General features: G+C 48.8%; 1 protein-coding gene across 1 annotated transcript; it reads right to left on the reverse strand.

Moving 5' to 3' along the window:
- Positions 1-253: 253 nt before the first annotated feature.
- LOC119106083 (uncharacterized) lies at positions 254-23,002 on the reverse strand. Its single transcript, XM_037229679.1, has 5 exons — positions 22,878-23,002; positions 16,904-17,008; positions 15,960-16,225; positions 1,971-2,089; positions 254-273 (listed from the first exon to the last, which is right to left on the reverse strand). Exons 1-5 carry the CDS (start codon positions 22,980-22,982, stop codon positions 254-256), a joined length of 615 nt encoding a protein of 204 aa, XP_037085574.1. The 5' UTR covers positions 22,983-23,002.
- Between the last annotated feature and the right edge of the window lie 8 nt (positions 23,003-23,010).

A 23,010-nucleotide genomic window follows, 5' to 3' on the forward strand; every position in this document is an offset into this window, starting at 1 on the left:
GCCCAAAAGCGAGACGGCCCATTGGTCGTCTCCTTTACCACAGAATGGATTACTTACAACGCTGATGCGCATCCCTTTTCTTGACGTAGCACAGGCGCTGTAACGGAGACCTCGTTTGCGTAAATATTGCATGCGTTACCTTCTACAATCACCATCCAATTCACATCTTAGTCTCCAAATAGCGTGACGGTGTGCTAAGCCGGGGTTTAGTTTGAACTTTATATCAATACTCGAATCACTCGTCAAGCCTCGTTCACTGGTCGCGCCGCGGCTCTGTAAACAACACGTAGCCGTACCTTGGACTGTGATAACATCACAGAATATGATGTCGTTGAAAATGTTTAATACACATGGCCGTGCATCCTGTGAAGCAGTCTGAGTTCTTTCACGGCCCATTTAAACCTATGACGTAGGTGAAGCCTTGCGGCTCAGGACTACTCACCTTCGCTGTGATTGGGCCGTGTGCCTCCAGACGAGCCACAAGATGGTCTATATCCCCTTCGTTCACCAGCTGTACGTCCTGTTTGTTCATGGTCGGACCGAGCATGAGCCCTCACCGCCCCTAGCGCGCCGATAAAGCCGACTGACAGCTGCCCGTTGGCGTCCCAGACCCATGGTGACAAGAGGCCCTGCTCCGATCCGATAGTGTCAACACCTGGTCTTAGAACTCTCCCTCTCAAGGCCGTTCTCGGCTGCAGGCGACGGCGGACCGTCCTGGCACGCTGCTTGTGCCAAGGTCGGGGTGTGCAACGACCACAGAGCATGTGTCCTCCATGGCCTACAGCGCACCTTACCGCGAGATGGCGTTGCGCGCGGCACATCCACCCACCTCGGGCCGCCTGCTGCGTTTTCCAATGAGCGAGTACGGTTTTTGTTTGTCACGTTTTGCCTCGGCGTACGCTCCGGAAGTGCGCGCCAAGACGACCTAGCACCTAGCGAACACGCTACGGGACGAGTTTGACCACATTATGCGAGGCACCGTTTTAACTCGGAAAACGCCATGTCGATTCGATTGCCAATTTATTTCGACGTTTGATAGTGCCGTCACAGCCATGTTTGAGAATGGTTGTGAAACGCTGTGTACGCATAGAAGTATTCAGGGTTGTCGATTTCTCAAAATTGTTGGGGGACAGAGTCTTTGGATGCAACCGTATAAGGAAAGTTGCGTTGAACTTCTCGGATATTACCCATTTTTGTTTCTGGCATGCAATGATATATATACATACATACACATGCACATGTTATATATATATATATATATATATATATATAGGTGTGTGAAGCATATATGCATAAAAGCAACGGCAAAGTCAAGGTAGCCTTAGCGCGGGCTAACGTGCCGATCAGCCGCACCGAAACGCGCGTCACCGGCTTCGGACAACATGCCACCTAAGCCGAGCGCGAGTGGCCTTCCGTCGTCTGGCCAAATCACACCCAGCCTCGCTTCCATTCCCACTATTAAAACACAGACCGTCAGCTGTTAATCATGTTAATATCCATATATATATATATATATATATATATATATATATATATATATATAGACGCTTCAAAGCTTGTATTTATAAATTTTGACCGGCAGTTATACGCGCTACGATGACGTTTTCGTCGGACCGCCCGGCTGCCGGACGCCATCATCTTACACTGTTTCTTGCGTCGCACCGACTTCTGCTGGATAGACTTGCGCCCAGAACACGTTGCAGACCGAACTGTAGCCTAGCGGTTTCATCATGTTCATCACGGACGGCACGGCGGTTGCGACCAGGCAGGGCAGGCGGCGCTGCAGGAAGAGCCGTGTGAGCTCGGCCATCGCCAGCCGCGCCAGGCCTCGTCGCCGGTGCGACTCCAGCGTGTGCAGGAAGCCCAGAAACGCGTTTCTGTTGAGCAGCACCCAGCAGACGAGCTCGCCGTCAGGTGATGACGCCACGTCATTGTCGGACGGCGACGAACACGCCGACGCTGAGGCCCACCGTCATGCCGTCGCGCATCTACACCGTCGGCATCGGGGGTAACCGCGGTGTACGGCCAGAAACGCTTGACGGTGTCCAGGTGTATGCTGTCCAGCGGCCTCACGGAGACGCCCGGCGGGCTGTGAACGAGGGTCAGGCGGGTCATACAGTCAGCGGAAGCATCAGCTGTCGACCGCGCGTGACATCCCTCTGACGTTAGTACATACAGTGAGCAGGGTGGTTCAGTACCCGTGGGTGAAGATTACGGCAACATTTATATGCAAGCTATTTCAGTTATGTTGACCCGGCACCGTATGGGGTATTTCGTCAGCTGCAACCTCCCGGGCGTAGACCTTCCCCCAGACATCTCGGAATAGCATCGACCGATTGGAAACATTCAAGTGGCAACCAGCCATTCCGGAGGAGCTTTACCCATGATCTGTAGACATAATGCGACTGATGACATCGCAGGCAACGTAGGACCGCACAAATATTCGTACGATTTGCTACGGCCCTGTTGGTGTTTGGTCGTACTGTTGCTCCTTGTCGTATATCTTTTCACTCGACACCAATACAAAATACTCGACATTCTGGCGCTTCAGAATCTCGTCATGATATTAGCAATAGTGTAGGTGGTCTGCTCATTCCTCGTCTCTGATTCTTTGGGGGCATTAACACGCGCCTGGGTGAGGCCAGTTTGACCCGCGAACGCTTTTTTCCAAAATGATTTCCGTACGACGCGGTCAAGTGGCGCCAAAACTTGGCAAACTGGAGGCAATTTTATGACAGATGTTTTTGTTCACAAGATTGAAATGTGCTCTGTAAGGTCGGTGTCTCATTGCAGGTCAAAAGCAGGCTGCTTCTATCACCGAAGTAGCATTCTGCTGTACCGTTCAACTGCACGCGAGAACAAGTTATTGGACGAGACCATACATCTCTGGAATCGTTTGTGATACACTTAGGCAAGCAAATTTAGGATTGCGACACATCACCTTGGCCTTTGGTCAGCTTTGAAGATAAGACCGAGTCGAACCCAATCTCCTTTTTACGGGAGTGCTTGCGTTATGGGGAAGTTTTTAATGATCATTTTGATTTTTATAACAGCGAACATAAGATACTTTTCCCTGAACTTCTTACATGTCAGACTAGATCACTGGCCTAAAATGACGCAGAGCAACATGTTGTCTAGAGGAACATACCACCTATTATAATCACTGACACTCGTTGAAATTGAAAACAATACAGCAAACTCATAGGTTTTTAGCCACCACGACCCTTTAAATGTCGAGGAAGGCCAATGAATCGCAATAACCGCTAACGGCATTTAAGTCACTCGACGCAACGACATATAAGTATGTAGTGGCTGCATGAGGAGCTCTGAGGACACCTTAAAGACAATTCAAAAATTTTTTTCACCCTAAGGTCATGACCTAAGAAAATCAAATCTGGATACACATGAGTTCACATACAAGGCCACCCCACTCTGTACATTTGGTGCCTCTAGCTTGGGATCAAATTGAGCCCCTTCTTAGCAAAGATAATCATACAGTCACCCGGACGCGTGTTAACACGCGCCCGGGTGGCCTGCTGGATTCCTTTCTCTCGGGTGGGGGTCAATTTCCCCTCCCCCTTCTGAGATCTTGGGAGCTAAGAGAGCTAAAGACACAAAATCCACAAGATGTGTTGGTCTGTAGGTGGTCTTACTTAGGTCAAAATCTGAGGTTTCTAGGTCATGACCTTCGGGTCAAATGTGGTAAAAGAAGGTCAAATTCTAGGCTGGTGTCCAAGTCGTCCTAGAACCTAGATACCTGTTTTTTTCCTAAAGGCCACATGCTCATGTAAGGTTGTTGACCTGGTTTGATATTTCGCAGGTCATGGTGAATAAAATCATAAAAGACCGAGTTGAATTCTCCATTCGAATAAGCGACAAAGGTAACACTAGGCAGTATGTTCCTAAAAACAAAATGTTTAACTGGATCATTTTATATCAGTTACCTTTTCTGACCTTTACGAGGTCCTTTGAAGATGCATAATGCTGTTCCCAATATCAATAAATTCGAAGTGAGCACCAGAAACTGCGCCATTCAGCAAGTCTTAGAGTAACACAATAGGTTGGTTTTGACCTTAATCTGGCATCCATACCCGAGTCTACACCATTGGAATACGGACATTCGATTGTTGTGTTGCCTAAGGAAGTATCTCAGAAATGTATGGTTTCTTCTAACACCCTGCTGTTGCATCGGGCTGAACGATTCCACAAAATTGGCTTCGCCGAATCCATGGCCTGATTTTGACTTACCGTAGGTCAGTGGCTTAACGAGGTAAGTCTACTTTTTTGTATCAAGCGATCTGTTATTCAACTGTCTACATCTATGCAAAATTTTGGCGCGGTTAAACTGCGACGCTTAGAAATCATTGCGAAAAGATCCTCAGGGATTCGAAATTAACCCCACTCGGGTCCATGCTAACACGCTGTTCAGTCGTATACGCATTCACGGGTATGAACGTGCGCTTATAATCTTTCACTAACCAATCGTTCATATTTGGCAAATGCTAGCTTTCGGGCACTGCATTTCCGTAGCACCACTAGAAGAGCTGATATTCCACCTCCCAACTGTTCACATAGCATGCAATGCAAAACATGTCTCGGCTGCAAGGAGCCAGATCAACCCAGATCCAAGAGTCACCACACGAACACAACGCCATCGGCCAGAGCTGCCTCTCCTTTCTCCCAGGCAGATGGGCACACGCACCAGCAGGTCAGCACACACTCGGCCGGCGAAGACGCCTCCTTGACGAACAACGTGTTGGCTTCGATGAGTCTGGAGCTGAACTCTCTCTGGTGACGGACGTAGTCCAGCACCGGCTCCAGGTAGCAGGGCCAGCAGTCGGCACGGAACGGCACCCGCCACAGGCGCTCGTGCAGCTCAGGCGCCAGCATGGCGGCAGCTAGGCGACGCATGCTGGCTACGTCCTCCGGCGCGAAGGCGTCGACCACGTGCAAGTCAGGCGCGGCCAACTGTCGTAGGTCGGCAGGAGGGAAGCCGGGGTCAGGTCAAGTTGGAGGAGAGCGAGCGCATTAGGTCGGCTCAGGTCAGGCGTGGTTCCCCGCTGAAGGAATGGGGTGTAAAGTTACGGGGAGGGAAGGCTTCCAGAATAAGCGGATATCCAACGCGCACGTTAATAGCGAGCGTCTAGAGCCATTTAGTTCGGTCTTCAATCAACAGCTTTGCATAAGCAAGAGAGAAATTCAGCTCGTGGTTGTTTGGCATTGTGGATTCAGAGAAACGAGGCTATGTACCAAGCAATGGTGAAATTGTCGGTATGCAACATTTCAGGCTCTGCTAAAAATCACGAATGCATTGATTCAAGTGAGTAGCACTTTTGGCCCGTTATCATAAGCAGAGTTTGGAGCACCGAATAGGTCAATGTATCCAGTGTTGGCTCCCCAACGTCGTTAAGCCTGTATCTCCTGGTATATGAAAGGCTGATTACTTAGCATAAGAGCTCTGGACTCACGAGTTTCATCTATAAAATCTCCCTCGAAAGCAGCAAACACCCGCGGAGACCTGGCGAACATTTCCAATGTTGCTTGGGTCTTACATGATTTCCTGCTCTAGGTCCTACCCTGCGGTCAAATTTCAACAGATTGTCTGTCGCGTGAAGCTTATTTCAGCATGTTCTTTTGTCCACTGACCGTAATTATAATAGACATTAGCGGCTTCGACGTGTCGGGGCTTGCGTAGATCCAATGCTTGCACGTGTTGACGCCGCGCTGAATCAGAAGCAGCAGACACCTCGACTGTAAGGAAAGCGGGGTCCATAGTTAAATGACAATGGTTTGCACGCCATCATCCAGAAGCCTTCGAAGCTGACGGCGATAAAGAGTAGTTGCAAAATCGATTGGCTAAGAGTGCTCGACACATCACACTCTCTCACACACACTCACTCTCTCACACACACACACACACACAGACACACACAAAGACACACACACACACAACACACACACACACACACACACACACACACACACACACCACACACACACACAACACACACACACACACACACACACACACACACACACACACACACACACACACACACACACACACACACACACACACACACACAACACACCACACACACACCACCACACACACACACACACACACACACACACCACACACACACACACAGCCGACGAAAGCTGAGGCGAGGTGGACTAGCATCTTTTCGGCTGATTAGTATCTATGTCTCAATGAATATCGCAGGTTGCTTTGCTGTGTTTAGAATTGAGAGAAAAGTCCTTCCACCTGGGCAAGTGATATGAGGTTAGCAACAACGAGCATAAATCTAAGTGCTCCTTTCACAGCGTCGACAAGTCGTACAGCTAAAAAAATTGTGGTGCAATGGTGTCTGGGAAGAAGATTTTTGATAAGTGTAACCGGGGGCTTCCATCCGGCTTATAACTTATTGCTTCTTAACGTTTATGATTGTGTTGTTTACCCCGTGTATCTCCTTCCCGTTTTGCAAAGAGCGTTTAGGGGATTTTCTGTTCAACATGTTTGTCTGTTTAACTTTGAATCGGCAATACCTATTGGAAAATGAAAGCGAGTCTGCTAGTGTTAGAAGCGAAAGCATTTGGCATGCCCTTGAAAAGAAATATCGCATTTATGGCACCAGCCAGTAACCAGCCTTTCTCACGAAGCAGAACTGATGTAAAAACGGTTTGACTAAACATATGTAACCAAAGAACCGTGGCAATGGATCAATAAAATGCTGCACATTACTCGAATTCACACCAACTATACCTCGATACAAGTTACAAGGTACAGTTCGTCGTTTCTTGCGCGAAATAAACCTGTATCTGTATATAAGTCTTGGAAAGATGACACAGAAGGATCCGCAGAACCGCAGCTCAGTTTAAGATTTTCAGAGCTTGATTTCTCTGATTCAAAACATTTTTTTCAACGCCTTAGGTTTTTGAGTCTTCATTTTTGCTTAACACTGTTCAATTATGGTCACCGGGCACTGGGGGATAGACTTCTGACTGAATGAATGACGATATTCCCGGATAGTGAAACACGGCTGGCCCAGGGTACAGTCTTGTGGCCGCCCGTCGATGGTTTTTAGAGACAAAGGAACTGAGTGAAGAAACGGGCAGCACCTCGTAAAAGGCACACCGAAAAGCGCATCTCTGCTATGAAACAGAGGGCATAAAGTGTGCACTCATGTCACATCGCATTTACTCTGAATAAAACAACCGGAACACCAGTGCGACTACCAAAGGTAGCGGTCCTGTGCACTGCATCGGTAGCGCGACGTAAGAAAAATTCTAGAGGAAGCTCGGCACTTTTCGTCGATGGGAGGTTTCCAAATTTCCTGGCATATCAAGCATTCGTTTGTCAAAGCACACTCCATGGACATCTTCCCCTCTTGCAACGATGTCATAAGGGCTACCCGAGAAATTGATGCACAGAGAGAACTCACTCTATCACTGTCGCGCGAGTGGAAGTACCTTTACATTTGCTTCTTGAACACGTCGCTACGCGACTGGTGGAGCTGCAGGAGCTGGTCTGCCCGTCTGGCGACAACGGCTGCACCGGTCATAGTCACAAAAAACAGAGCGGTCCGGCAGAGCCAGCCTGGGACAGACAGTCGTTTTATCGTCTCATTGGTACTCCTGTGTCAGACCTGCGGTGCCAGTCTAGTGTTGTAGGACAGAACACAAGCCTCCTACAGACTATTTCGACTACTGAAGGCAGAGCACTTCAGCGAGTCGGCCAAAAATCGGTCAGAACGGGTCTATCCTACTAGGATCGGTAGATCAGTGATCTGTAGCCGCACGCTGCCTACCCGGACCAACCGGACGTCGGCGTCAGCTTTTGGCGGCACCAGACAATGGCTGATGACAAGGTTACGACCGCCACCACCGAGGCAAGCTCCAAACAGTGCTGCACTATCTGGAACATCACACTAAGCAGGAATAAATGGTCTATAGGCGATGAACCAGAGGCATGCCCGGGAAACTTATATCATGCTTGGCCCGAGCTAGATGCAAGCATTGTGATGATTTTCGAATGCATGGTTCACCTACGTTACAAGTCAGAGAACCACACGTCGCAAGAACGTGCGGCGGAAGCGAAGAAATGCGTAGCGACTCAAAACACAAATACAAATTTTGAAGTTGTATGCAATGCAAAGCACTTTTAGGAGAACATCCACTCCTATGTGGACCAGCCCAGCCAAGGAGATCATGTAACGAAGGGGACACGGCTCGACAGGCGTTCCAGAGCGCGAGCACTCCCGGATTCACCACTGCGGTCCACGAGCTGCTGATCCACTAGCCACGTGTTATGCTGCAGCCCATGTCCTCTGGTTACGATGTTTCAGCCCATGACCTCTGGTTACGATGTTTCGGCCCATAACCTCTGGTTACGACGTCCTTTCAACCATAATTGAGTCACACAACACTCAGAACAAGGGAAGTCTCCGCTTCCCTTGAAGCCGGTTGGGGACGCCAACTGGCCAGGAATCTACCCGCTGCGGGAGCTCGGCGGCGACGGGGGTGCCTGGCTGCCACTGCGCTGTCCATCGGGAGCAATGGCTCTCACTTGAGAGAGCGCAGGCGCGTCCCCGGACAGCAGAGCCGCTGATGGCGGCCACGGACCCAGCCGACTCCACATTTGTATGAGGCTTTAAACTGAGATAGCTTTCTTGAATCATTCGGAGCAGATCAGAGCGCTGCCCATCTTAAGACCTGGAGTTTCCAGCTTCTAGTCTTTCGCCTAATTTCTGAGCTATGCACTCGCGAAGACGCGCGACTTTTTCGGGAAGGCTATTTTAAGGATATCCAGGCATCCATGACGTCAGAAAAACATAATCAAAGTGTTGCCATTTCACTGGCCATGTGGCGGTTCACTGGCACAACAATTATTGTCTTTCATGTCTGGCGCCCGTGAGCACCATTTGCCGACATAATGACCGTCTATTTACACTTAATCGATGTGCAATCTATGCATCACTTTAACGCTGCTTACAACTAGTTTCATAAACAGATAATGCCGTTGAATTGAGGCGTAGGGAGAAACTTTCTGGGGTTTTACCTCTAATCTACCTGCAGGAAGTAAATAGCAACTATTTACGTCAACGCCCGTAAAAGTATGATATTTACGGAACATTTGAACTAGTCTGAGTTAATCTATACTTCACCAGGTATCCATCAGATTACATAAGTGCAGCTGACTTGACCGTGGAGTAGACATTCACCCCGGAACTGAAATAGATTAAAAATATGCTCTGGTCTGTCCTGAGATCATCATTGGTAATCATAAAGGGGCCGGCGCATGGCCGTGCAAGAGCGAAGGATTAGGCCATTTAGACCGAGGATCAGACTGCAGTGAGAAATTGTTGAGACATGAAGCGACGCCAGCATAGCACGGGCGGTTGAGTTTGCATATATGAGAAACTCAATGCAACTGTAGTTCGTACAGATTTCTGGGCATCACAAACATAAGAACTGTGGTCGAAAAAGCTGGCAGACCGTTATAAAAATCAATCTCTCTCCCACATGACGCGCATTTCACTGGATCATTTTTTCACTACTGTGACATGAATACACATTTTGTGTTAACAAGACACACAACATAGAGTAGGCGTAAAGTCAGCTATTTTAAGAAGATTTTGTCGTTGTTGTGCATAGTTTCTAGATACGTAGCACAAGAAAGCTCAGGGTATGGATGTACGAAACACGAGTACATTTTGTTTTACTTCTTCGTATAGTGAAACAATACCAATAATTGTACACTTTCTGCATTCCAGCGAATTACAAAAGTGATCGTGATTATTCTTTGATGTAATTGTCGCACAAATCACGAATGCATCGAGTTAGTCCATAAATGACCGGATTTTTTAAGTCACCTTTAAGATATTCCTGGATTTTTAATCAGCATGTTAACCTTTTGGGGCCAAAGCAATAGCAAGGTTGCCATGGGAACGACCGTTTGTATCGCTATTGAAATTGCTTCACTTCGGTATTTTACGATTAATTTCCAAGGAGCCATGCCAAGTTAATAACACCGGCGTAAGAAATACGGAGTTACGTCGAAATTACTTCGACTAGCAGTGAGCAAGTAGGAACTTCTCTTTATGAAACCGGATGTTGATTATCGGTCATATAAACTAAAGCCCTTTCGACATCAATGATCATTTAAAGGCTATGGGATGAAGATGGACAACGGTGAGGCAAGTCTACACGCGCCTGGGGGGCTAAACGCCGAGAGTTAACCCGCGCAAGGGACCAGCTCTGCAGGGTATGCGTCGTGCACCCGGTCGGGGTTCCTCTCCAGGTTGCCTCTCGGCCCACCCGTTCTGGCTTCACTTCGCTTTCATTATCATCCTTATTTCTCTCCTTATGTCTTACAAAACACTTTTCCGCGAGATGGCGTGGCGTGCGGTGTATCTATCCTCCGCGGGCCACGTGCCGCGTTTTCCAACGCGCGAGTAGGTTCTCAATTTGCTGCCATGAGATCAGCAGCCTAACAGCCTGTAACATGACCGCGGTCGCATAAGGTTTCTATGACGTCATTACTGCCGAGGCAACTTTGACATAAGCTCCAAATATACCTTTTCGTACTTTTGCGGGCGTGTAACTCAGAAACCAGATCGCTTGGGTCTTAAAAAGGACATGACCTTAAACTGCATCAAAAGGTCCTCAAAATAGCTATTTCAGTTCAAAACGTCCTACAAATGTGGAACATTCTCTTTAACTGGGCCGCACTGTACCACTTGACGTCACTCGTCGGCTGAGGCGGGCGAAATCGGCTCCGGTAGTCCGTATCCGGCAGTATCCGAATCATCATGTGAAGGGTTGCGAGGAAGTGGGACAGTGTCCCAACCCGTGGATCTCACGCACGCTGACTTCATTGACACTGGGCCTTATGACCAGTGCTCTGTATGAACTCTGCACCGTTTCAATACGCATCCGATATAAGGCCAGGGCAATCAACACTGTAATGCCTCTATACAGCATAATGAGCCCCAAAATTCCCCAAGCGGGACTTCCTTGACCAGTTAAGAATTAACTTCGTTTGCTTGTGAATTCTTTACTATCACGAACAATTGTTCTTGGTCGCCTAGGCTCAAAGGCGTCCAATTTGATGTGTTTTTGTTGTTAGGAAACTGCATCCGCTCGGTCGGTTATGGATTCCTTCGGAGCCTTTAGGTTCCCTGGGCATGTTTCATGGGGGTATGGTCCCGTGCCTCAAGATTTGGCCAAATTTGGCGCGGCGGCCCCGCGCCGTTCGGAAACTATTCCGGAAAAATCTTCGGGGGTTCAACGTGACTCCCACCCCAGCGCGTGTTAAATCACAGCTCGGTCTCCGGCGTTGGCAGCGCTGTCCAGCCTGTAGAGGTCGTTGATGGTGTGGTTGCTTGAGCTTGGGCCGTGGCAATGGTTTTGGAAGCTGGGGACTGAAGCTCCCCACCCAGATCAGAGCCCAAAAGCGAGACGGCCCATTGGTCGTCTCCTTTACCACAGAATGGATTACTTACAACGCTGATGCGCATCCCTTTTCTTGACGTAGCACAGGCGCTGTAACGGAGACCTCGTTTGCGTAAATATTGCATGCGTTACCTTCTACAATCACCATCCAATTCACATCTTAGTCTCCAAATAGCGTGACGGTGTGCTAAGCCGGGGTTTAGTTTGAACTTTATATCAATACTCGAATCACTCGTCAAGCCTCGTTCACTGGTCGCGCCGCGGCTCTGTAAACAACACGTAGCCGTACCTTGGACTGTGATAACATCACAGAATATGATGTCGTTGAAAATGTTTAATACACATGGCCGTGCATCCTGTGAAGCAGTCTGAGTTCTTTCACGGCCCATTTAAACCTATGACGTAGGTGAAGCCTTGCGGCTCAGGACTACTCACCTTCGCTGTGATTGGGCCGTGTGCCTCCAGACGAGCCACAAGATGGTCTATATCCCCTTCGTTCACCAGCTGTACGTCCTGTTTGTTCATGGTCGGACCGAGCATGAGCCCTCACCGCCCCTAGCGCGCCGATAAAGCCGACTGACAGCTGCCCGTTGGCGTCCCAGACCCATGGTGACAAGAGGCCCTGCTCCGATCCGATAGTGTCAACACCTGGTCTTAGAACTCTCCCTCTCAAGGCCGTTCTCGGCTGCAGGCGACGGCGGACCGTCCTGGCACGCTGCTTGTGCCAAGGTCGGGGTGCGCAACGACCACAGAGCATGTGTCCTCCATGGCCTACAGCGCACCTTACCGCGAGATGGCGTTGCGTGCGGCACATCTATCCACCTCGGGCCGCCTGCTGCGTTTTCCAATGTGCGAGTACGGTTTTTGTTTGTCACGTTTTGCCTTGGCGTACGCTCCGGAAGTGCGCGCCAAGACGACCTAGCACCTAGCGAACACGCTACGGGACGAGTTTGACCACATTATGCGAGGCACCGTTTTAACTCGGAAAACGCCATGTCGTTCGATTGCCAATTTATTTCGACGTTTGATAGTGCCGTCACAGCCATGTTTGAGAATGGTTGTAAACGCTGTGTACGCATAGAAGTATTCAGGGTTGTCGATTTCTCAAAATTGTTGGGGGGACAGAGTCTTTGGATGCTACCGTATAAGGAAAGTTGCGTTGAACTTCTCGGATATTACCCATTTTTGTTTCTGGCATGCAATGATATATATACATACATACACATGCACATGTTATATATATATATATATATATATATATATATATATATGTATATATATAGGGGTGTGAAGCATATATGCATAAAAGCAACGGCAAAGTCAAGGTAGCCTCAGCGCGGGCTAACGTGCGATCAGCCGCACCGAAACGCGCGTCACCGGCTTCGGACAACATGCCACCTAAGCCGAGCGCGGGTGGCCTTCCGTCGTCTGGCCAAATCACACCCAGCCTCGCTTCCATTCCCACTATTAAAACCCAGACCGTCAGCTGTTAATCATGTTGATATCCATATATATATATATATATATATATATATATATATATATATATATATAGACGCTTCAAAGCTTGTATTTATAAATTTTGACCGGCAGTTATACGCGCTACGATGACGTTTTCGTCGGACCGCCCGGCTGCTGGACGCCATCATCTTACACTGTTTCTTGCGTCGCACCGACTTCTGCTGGATAGACTTGCGCCCAGAACACGTTGCAGACCGAACTGTAGCCTAGCGGTTTCATCATGTTCATCACGGACGGCACGGCGGTTGCGACCAGGCAGGGCAGGCGGCGCTGCAGGAAGAGCCGTGTGAGCTCGGCCATCGCCAGCCGCGCCAGGCCTCGTCGCCGGTGCGACTCCAGCGTGTGCAGGAAGCCCAGAAACGCGTTTCTGTTGAGCAGCACCCAGCAGACGAGCTCGCCGTCAGGTGATGACGCCACGTCATTGTCGGCGGCGACGAACACGCCGACGCTGAGGCCCACCGTCATGCCGTCGCGCATCACACCGTCGGCATCGGGGGTAACCGCGGTGTACGGCCAGAAACGCTTGACGGTGTCCAGGTGTACGCTGTCCAGCGGCCTCACGGAGACGCCCGGCGGGCTGTGAACGAATGTCAGGCGGGCATACAGTCAGCGGAAGCATCACCTGTCGACCGCGCGTGACATCCCCCTGACGTTAGTACATACAGTGAGCAGGGTGGTTCAGTACCCGAGGGTGAAGATTACGGCAACATTTATGTGCAAGCTATTTCAGTTATGTTGACCCGGCACCGTTTGGGATATTTCGTCAACCGCAACCTCCCGGGCGTAGAACTTCCCCCGGATATCTCAGAATAGCATCGACCGATTGGAAACATTCAAGTGGCAACCAACCATTCCGGAGGAGCTTTACCCGCGATCTGTAGACATAAGGCGACTGACGACATCGCAGGCAACGTAGCTATTCATGAGAACCGCACAAATATTCGAACGATTTGCTACGGTTCTGTTGCTGTTTGGTCGTACTGGTGCCCCCTTGTCGTATATCTTTTAACTCGACACTAATCCAAAATACTCGACATTATGGCGCTTCAGAATCTCGTCATGATATTAGCAATAGTGTAGGTGGTCTGCTCACTCCTGGTCTCTGATTCTTTTGGGGGCATTAACACGCGCTTGGGTGAGGCCAGTTTGACCCGCGAACGCTTTTTTCCAAAATGATTTTCGTACGACGCGGTCAAGTCGCGCCAAAACTTGGCAAACTGTAGGCAATTTTATGACAGATGTTTTTGTTCACAAGATTGAAATGTGCCCTGTAAGGTCGGTGTCCCATTGCAGGTCAAAATCAGGCTGTTTCTATCACCGAAGCAGCATTCTGCTGTACTGTTCAACTGCATGCGAGAACAAATTATTAGACGAGATCACTGGCCTAAAATGACGCAGAGCAACGTGTTGTCTGGAGGAGCATACCACCTATCATAATCACTGACACTTATTGAAATTGAAAACAATACAGCAAACTCATAGGTTTTTAGCCACCACGACCCTCTAAATGTCGAGGAAGGACAATGAATTGCAATAACCGCTAACGGCATTTAAGTCACTCGACACAACGGCATGTAAGTATATAGTGGCTGCATGAGGAGCTCTGAGGACACCTTAAAGACAACCCAGAATTTGGCATTGTTTCACCCTAAGGTCATGACCTAAGAAAATCAAATCTGGATACACATGAGTTCACATACAAGGCCACCCCACTCTGTACATTTGGTGCCTCTAGCTTGGGATCAAATTGAGCCCCTCCTTAGCAAAGATAATCTTACAGCCACCCGGACGCATGTTAACACGCGCCCGGGTGGCCTACTGGATTCCTTGCTCTCGGGTGGGGGTCAATTTTCCCCTCCCTCTGAGATCCCAGGAGCTAAGAGAGCCAAAGACACAAAATCCACAAGATGTGTTGGTCTGTAGGTGGTCTTACTTAGGTCAAAATCTGAGGTTTCTAGGTCATGGCCTTCGGGTCAAATGTGGTAAAAGAAGGTCAAATTCTAGGCTGGTGTCCAAGTCGTCCTAGAACCTAGATACCTGTTTTTTTCCTAAAGGCCACATGCTCATGTAAGGTTACTGACCTGGTTTGATATTTCGCAGGTCATGGTGAACAAAATCATAAAAGACCGAGTTGAATTTTCCATTCGAATAGGCGACAAACGTAACGCTAGGTAGTATGTTCCTAAAAACAAAATGTTTACCTGGATCATTTTATATCAGTTACCTTTTCTGACCTCTACGAGATCCTTTGAAGATGCATAATGCTGTTCCCATTATCAATAAATTCGAAGTGAGCACCAGAAACTGCGCCATTCAGCAAGTCTTAGAGTAACACAATAGGTTGGTTTTGACCTTAATCTGGCATCCATACCCGAGTCTACACCATTGGAATACGGACATTCGATTGTTGTGTTGCCTAAGGAAGTATCTCAGAAATGTGTGGTTTCTTCTAACACCCTGCTGTTGCATCGGACTGAACGATTCCACAAAATTGACTTCGCTGAATCCATGGCCTGATTTTGACTTACCGTAGGTCAGTGGCTTAACGAGGTAAGTCTACTTTTTTGTATCAGGCGATCTGTTGTTCAACTGTCTATATCTATGCAAAATTTTGGCGCGGTAAAACTACGACGCTTAGAAATCATTGCGAAAAGATCCTCAGGGATTCGAATTTAACCCCACTCGGGTCCATGCTAACACGCTGTTCAGTCGTATACGCATTCACGGGTATGAACGTGCGCTTATAATCTTTCACTAACCAATCGTTCATATTTGGCAAATGCTAGCTTTCGGGCACTGCATTTCCGTAGCACCAATAGCAAAGCTGATATTTCACCTCCCAACTGTTCACATTACATGCAATGCAAAACATGCCTCGGCTGCAAGGAGCCAGATCAACCCAGATCCTAGAGTCACCACACGAACACAACCCATCGGCCAGAGCTGCCTCTCCTTTCTCCCAGGCAGTTGAGCATACGCACCAGCGGGTCAGCACATCCTCGGCCGGCGAAGACGCCTCCTTGACGAACAACGTGTTGGCTTCGATGAGTCTGGAGCTGAACTCTCTCTGGTGACGGACGTAGTCCAGCACAGGCTCCAGGTAGCAGGGCCAGCAGTCGGCACGGAACGGCACCCGCCACAGGCGCTCGTGCAGCTCAGGCGCCAGCATGGCGGCAGCCAGGCGACGCATGCTGGCTGCGTCCTCCGGCGTGAAGGCGTCGACCACGTGCAAGTCAGGCGCGGCCAACTGTCGTAGGTCGGCAGGAGGGAAGCCGGGGTCAGGTCAAGTTGGAGGAGAGCGAGCGCATTAGGTCGGCTCAGGTCAGGCGTGGTTCCCCGCTGAAGGAATGGGGTGTAAAGTTACGGGGAGGGAAGGCTTCCAGAATAAGCGGATATCCAACGCGCACGTTAATAGCGAGCGTCTAGAGCCATTTAGTTCGGTCTTCAATCAACAGCTTTGCATAAGCAAGAGAGAAATTCAGCTCGTGGTTGTTTGGCATTGTGGATTCAGAGAAACGAGGCTATGTACCAAGCAATGGTGAAATTGTCGGTATGCAACATTTCAGGCTCTGCTAAAAATCACGAATGCATTGATTCAAGTGAGTAGCACTTTTGGCCCGTTATCATAAACAGAGTTCGGAGCACCGAATAGGTCAATGTATCCAGTGTTGGCTCCCCAACGTCGTTAAGCCTGTATCTCCTGGTATATGAAAGGCTGATTACTTAGCATAAGAGCTCTGGACTCACGAGTTTCATCTATAAAATCTCCCTCGAAAGCAGCAAACACCCGCGGAGACCTGGCGAACATTTCCAATGTTGCTTGGGTCTTACATGATTTCCTGCTCTAGGTCCTACCCTGCGGTCAAATTTCAACAGATTGTCTGTCGCGTGAAGCTTATTTCAGCATGTTCTTTTGTCCACTGACCGTAATTATAATAGACATTAGCGGCTTCGACGTGTCGGGGCTTGCGTAGATCCAATGCTTGCACGTGTTGACGCCGCGCTGAATCAGAAGCAGCAGACACCTCGACTGTAAGGAAAGCGGGGTCCATAGTTAGATCACAATGGCTTGCACGCCGTCATCCAGAAGCTTTCAAAGCTGACGGCGATAAAAGAGAGTTGCAAAATCGATTGGCTAAGAGTGCGAGACACTTCACACACACACACCGAGACGAAGGCTGAGGCGAGGTGGACTAGCATCTTTTCGGCCGACTGGTATCTACGTCTCAATGAATACAGCAGGCTGCTTTGCTGTGTTTAAAATCGAGAGAAAAGTCCTTTCTCCTGGGTAAGTGATATGAGGTTAGCAACAACGAGCATAAATCTAAGTGCTCTTGTCACAGCGTCGGCAGTCGTACAGCTAAAAAAATTGTGGTGCAATGGTGTCTGGGAAGAAGATTTTTGATAAGTGTAACCGGGGGCTTCCATCCGGCTTATAACTTACTGCTTCTTAACGTTAATGATTGTATTGTTTACCCCGTGTATCTCCTTCCCGTTTTGCAAAGAGCGTTTAGGGATTTTCTGTTCAACATGTTTGTCTGTTTAACTTTGAATCGGAAATACCTATTGGAAAATGAAAGCGAGTCTGCTAGTGTTAGAAGCGAAAGCATTTGGCAAGCCCTTGAAAACAAATATCGCATTTATGGCACCAGCCAGTAACCAGCCTTTCTCACGAAGCAGAACTGATGTAAAAACGGTTTGACTAAACATATGTAACCAAAGAACCGTGGCAATGGATCAATAAATGCTGCACATTACTCGAATTCACACCAACTATACCTCGATACAAGTTACAAAGTACAGTTCCGTCGTTTTCTTGCGCGAAATAAACCTGTATCTGTATATAAGTCTTGGAAAGATGACACAGAAGGATCCGCAGAACCGCAGCTCAGTTTAAGATTTTCAGAGCTTGATTTCTCTGATTCGAAACATTTTTTTCAACGCCTTAGGTTTTTGAGTCTTCATTTTTGCTTAACACTGTTCAATTATGGTCACCGGGCACTGGGGGATATATTTCTGACTGAATGAATGGCGATATTCCCGGATAGTGAAACACGGCTGACCCAGGGTGCAGTCTTGTGGCCGCCCGTCGATGGTTTTTAGAGACAAAGGAACTGAGTGAAGAAACGGGCAGCACCTCGTAAAAGGCACACCGAAAAGCGCATCTCTGCTATGAAACAGAGGGCATAAAGTGTGCACTCATGTCACATCGCACTTACTCTGAATAAAACAACGGGAACACCAGTGCGACTACCAAAGGTAGCGGTCCTGTGCACTGCATCGGTAGCGCGACGTAAGAAAAATTCTAGAGGAAGCTCGGCACTTTTCGTCGATGGGAGGTTTCCAAATTTCCTGGCATATCAAGCATTTGTTTGTCAAAGCACACTCCATGGACATCTTCCCCTCTTGCAACGATGTCATAAGGGCTACCCGAGAAATTGATGCACAGAGAGAACTCACTCTATCACTGTCGCGCGAGTGGAAGTACCCTCTACATTTGCTTCTTGAACACGTCGCTACGCGACTGGTGGAGCTGCAGGAGCTGGTCTGCCCGTCTGGCGACAACGGCTGCACCGGTCATAGTCACAAAAACAGAGCGGTCCGGCAGAAGCCAGCCTGGGACAGACAGTCGTTTATCGTCTCATTGGTACTCCTGTGTCAGACCTGCGGTGCCAGTCTAGTGTTGTAGGACAGAACACAAGCCTCCTACAGACTATTTCGACTACTGAAGGCAGAGCACTTCAGCGAGTCGGCCAAAAATCAGTCAGAACGGGTCCTATCCTACTGGGATCGGTAGATCAGTGATCTGTAGCCGCACGCTGTCCTACCGGACCAGCCGGACGTCGACGTCAGCTTCCGGCGGCACCAGACCAATGACTGATGACAAGGTTACGACCGCCACCACCGAGGCAAGCTCCAAACAGTGCTGCACTATCTGGAACATCCACACTAAGCAGGAATAAATGGTCTATAGGCGATGAACCAGAGGCATGCCCGGGAACTTATATCATGCTTGGCCCGAGCTAGATGCAAGCATTGTGATGATTTTCAAATGCATGGTTCACCTACGTTACAAGTTCAGAGAACCACACGTCGCAAGAACGTGCGGCGGACGGAAAGCGAAGAAGAAATGCGTAGCGACTCAAAACACAAATACAAATTTTGAAGTTGTATGCAATGCAAAGCACTTTAGGAGAACATCCACTCCTATGTGGACCAGCCCAGCCAAGGAGATCATGTAACGAAGGGAACACGGCTCGACGGCGTTCCAGAGTGCGAGCACTCCCGGATTCAACACTGCGGTCCACGAGCTGCTGATCCACTAGCCACGTGTTTGTCCTGCCAGCCCATGTCCTCTGGGTTACGATGTTTTCAGCCCATGACCTCTGGTTACGATGATTCGGCCCATAACCTCTGGTTACGACGTCCTTTTAACCATAATTGAGTCACACAACACTCAGAACAAGGGAAGTCTCCGCTTCCCTTGAAGCCGGTTGGGACGCCAACTGGCCAGGAATCTACCCGCTGCGGGAGCTCGGCGGCGACGGGGCGCCTGGCTGCCACTGCGCTGTCCATCGGGAGCAATGGCTCTCACTTGAGAGAGCGCAGGCGCGTCCCCGGACAGCAGAGCCGCTGATGGCGGCCACGGACCCAGCGGACTCCACATTTGTATGAGGCTTTAAACTGAGATAGCTTTCTTGAATCATTCGGTGCAGATCAGAGCGCTGCCCATCTTAAGACCTGGAGTTTCCAGCTTCTAGTCTTTCGCCTAATTTCTGAGCTATGCACTCGCGAAGACGCGCGACTTTTTCGGGAAGGCTATTTTAAGGATATCCAGGCATCCATGACGTCAGAAAAACATAATCAAAGTGTTGCCATTTCACTGGCCATGTGGCGGTTCACTGGCACAACAATTATTGTCTTTCATGTCTGGCGCCCGTGAGCACCATTTGCCGACATAATGACCGTCTATTTACACTTAATCGATGTGCAATCTATGCATCACTTTAACGCTGCTTGCAACTAGTTTCATAAACAGATAATGCCGTTGAATTGAGGCGTAGGGACTTTCTGGGGTTTTACCTCTAATCTGGCTGCAGGAAGTAAATAGCAACTATTTACGTCAACGCCCGTAAAAGTATGATATTTACGGAGCATTTCAACTAGTCTGAGTTAATCTATACTTCACCAGGTATCCATCAGATTACATAAGCGCAGCTGACTTGACCGTGGAGTAGACATTCACCCCGGAACTGAAATAGATTAAAAATATGCTCTGGTCTGTCCTAAGATCATCATTGGTAATCATAAAGGAGCCGGCGCATGGCCGTGCAAGAGCGAAGGATTAGGCCATTTAGACCGAGGATCAGCCTGCAGTGAGACATTGCTGAGACATGAAGCGATGCCAACATCACGGGCGGTTGAGTTTGCATATATGAGAAACTCAATGCAACTGTAGTTCGTACAGATTTCTGGGCATCGCAAACATAAGAACTGTGGTCGAAAAAGCTGGCAGACCGTTATAAAAATCAATCTCTCTCCCACATGACGCGCATTTCACTGGATCATTTTTTCACTACTGTGACATGAATACACATTTTGTGTTAACAAGACACACAACATAGAGTAGGCGTAAAGTCAGCTATTTTAAGAAGATTTTGTCGTTGTTGTGCATAGTTTCTATACGTAGCACAAGAAAGCTCAGGGTATGGATGTACGAAACACGAGTACATTTTGTTTTTCTTCGTATAGTGAAACAATACCAATAATTGTACACTTTCTGCATTCCAGCGAATTACAAAAGTGATCGTGATTATTCTTTGATGTAATTGTCACACAAATCACGAATGCATCATCGAGTTAATCCATAAATGACCAGATTTTTTAAGTCACCTTTAAGATATTCCTGGATTTTTAATCAGCATGTTAGCCTTTTGGGGCCAAAGCAATAGCAAGGTTGCCATGGGAACGACCGTTTGTATCGCTATTGAAATTGCTTCACTTCGGTATTTTACGATTAATTTCCAAGGAGCCATGCCAAGTTAATCACGCGGCGGCGTAAGAAATAGGAAGGTACGTCGAAATTACTTCGACTAGCAGGGAGTAAGTAGGAACTTCTCTTATGAAACCGGATGTTGATTATCGGTCATATAAACTAAAGCCCTTTCGACCATCAATGATCATTTAAAGGCTATGGGATGAAGATGGACAACGGTGAGGCAAGTCTACACGCGCCTGGGGGGCTAAACGCCGAGAGTTAACCCGCGCAAGGGACCGCTCTGCGGGTATGCGTCGTGCACCCGGTCGGGGTTCCTCTCCAGGTTGCCTCTCGGCCCACCCGTTCTGGCTTCACTTCGCTTTCATTATCATCCTTATTTCTCTCCTTATGTCTTACAAAACACTTTTCCGCGAGATGGCGTGGCGTGCGGTGTATCTATCCTCCGCGGGCCACGTGCTGCGTTTTCCAACGCGCGAGTAGGTTCTCAATTTGCTGCCATGAGATCAGCAGCCTAACAGCCTGTAACATGACCGCGGTCGCATAAAGTTTCTATGACGTCATTACTGCCGAGGCAACTTTGACATAAGCTCCAAATATACCTTTTCGTACTTTTGCGGGCGTGTAACTCAGAAACCAGATCGCTTGGGTCTTAAAAAGGACATGACCTTAAACTGCATCAAAAGGTCCTCAAAATAGCTATTTCAGTTCAAAACGTCCTACAAATGTGGAACATTCTCTGGGCCGCACTGTACCACTTGACGTCACTCGTCGGCTGAGGCGGGCGAAATCGGCTCCGGTAGTCCGTATCCGGCAGTATCCGAATCATCATGTGAAGGGTTGCGAGGAAGTGGGACAGTGTCCCAACCCGTGGATCTCACGCACGCTGACTTCATTGACACTGGGCCTTATGACCAGTGCCTGTATGAACTCTGCACCTTTCAATACGCATCCGATATAAGGCCAGGGCAATCAACACTGTAATGCCTCTATACAGCATAATGAGCCCCAAAATTCCCCAAGCGGGACTTCCTTGACCAGTGAAGAATTCTTCGTTTGCTTGTGAATTCTTTACTATCACGAACAATTGTTCTTGGTCGTCTAGGCTCAAAGGCGTCCAATTTGATGTGTTTTTGTTGTTAGAAACTGCATCCGCTCGGTCGGTTATGGATTCCTTCGGAGCCTTTAGGTTCCCTGGGCATGTTTCATGGGGGTATGGTCCCGTGCCTCAAGATTTGGCCAAATTTGGCGCGGCGGCCCCGCGCCGTTCGGAAACTATTCTGGAAAAATCTTCGGGGGGTCAACGTGACTCCCACCCCAGCGCGTGTTAAGTCACAGCTCGGTCTCCGGCGTTGGCAGCGCTGTCCAGCCTGTAGAGGTCGTTGATGGTGTGGTTGCTTGAGCTTGGGCCGTGGCAATGGTTTTGGAAGCTGGGGACTGAAGCTCCCCACCCAGATCAGAGCCCAAAAGCGAGACGGCCCATTGGTCGTCTCCTTTACCACAGAATGGATTACTTACAACGCTGATGCGCATCCCTTTTCTTGACGTAGCACAGGCGCTGTAACGGAGACCTCGTTTGCGTAAATATTGCATGCGTTACCTTCTACAATCACCATCCAATTCACATCTTAGTCTCCAAATAGCGTGACGGTGTGCTAAGCCGGGGTTTAGTTTGAACTTTATATCAATACTCGAATCACTCGTCAAGCCTCGTTCACTGGTCGCGCCGCGGCTCTGTAAACAACACGTAGCCGTACCTTGGACTGTGATAACATCACAGAATATGATGTCGTTGAAAATGTTTAATACACATGGCCGTGCATCCTGTGAAGCAGTCTGAGTTCTTTCACGGCCCATTTAAACCTATGACGTAGGTGAAGCCTTGCGGCTCAGGACTACTCACCTTCGCTGTGATTGGGCCGTGTGCCTCCAGACGAGCCACAAGATGGTCTATATCCCCTTCGTTCACCAGCTGTACGTCCTGTTTGTTCATGGTCGGACCGAGCATGAGCCCTCACCGCCCCTAGCGCGCCGAT

This window comes from Pollicipes pollicipes, unplaced genomic scaffold, assembly GCF_011947565.3.
Source record: "Pollicipes pollicipes isolate AB1234 unplaced genomic scaffold, Ppol_2.1 Scaffold_6138;HRSCAF=7277_pilon_pilon_pilon, whole genome shotgun sequence".
NCBI classification, from domain to species: domain Eukaryota; kingdom Metazoa; phylum Arthropoda; class Thecostraca; order Pollicipedomorpha; family Pollicipedidae; genus Pollicipes; species Pollicipes pollicipes.

Excerpts from the sequence above, each read along its gene's own strand:
- LOC119106083 (XM_037229679.1), bottom strand. The coding sequence starts at position 22,982 with ATGCTCGGTCCGACCATGAACAAACAGGACGTACAGCTGGTGAACGAA. Across the intron at positions 2,090-15,959 it reads GAGGATGTGCTGACCCGCTG|CCCGCCGGGCGTCTCCGTGA; the intron begins GTGCGTATGCTC and ends CCTCGTTCACAG. Across the intron at positions 274-1,970 it reads AGATGCGCGACGGCATGACG|AGCCGCGGCGCGACCAGTGA; the intron begins GTGGGCCTCAGC and ends TGTTGTTTACAG.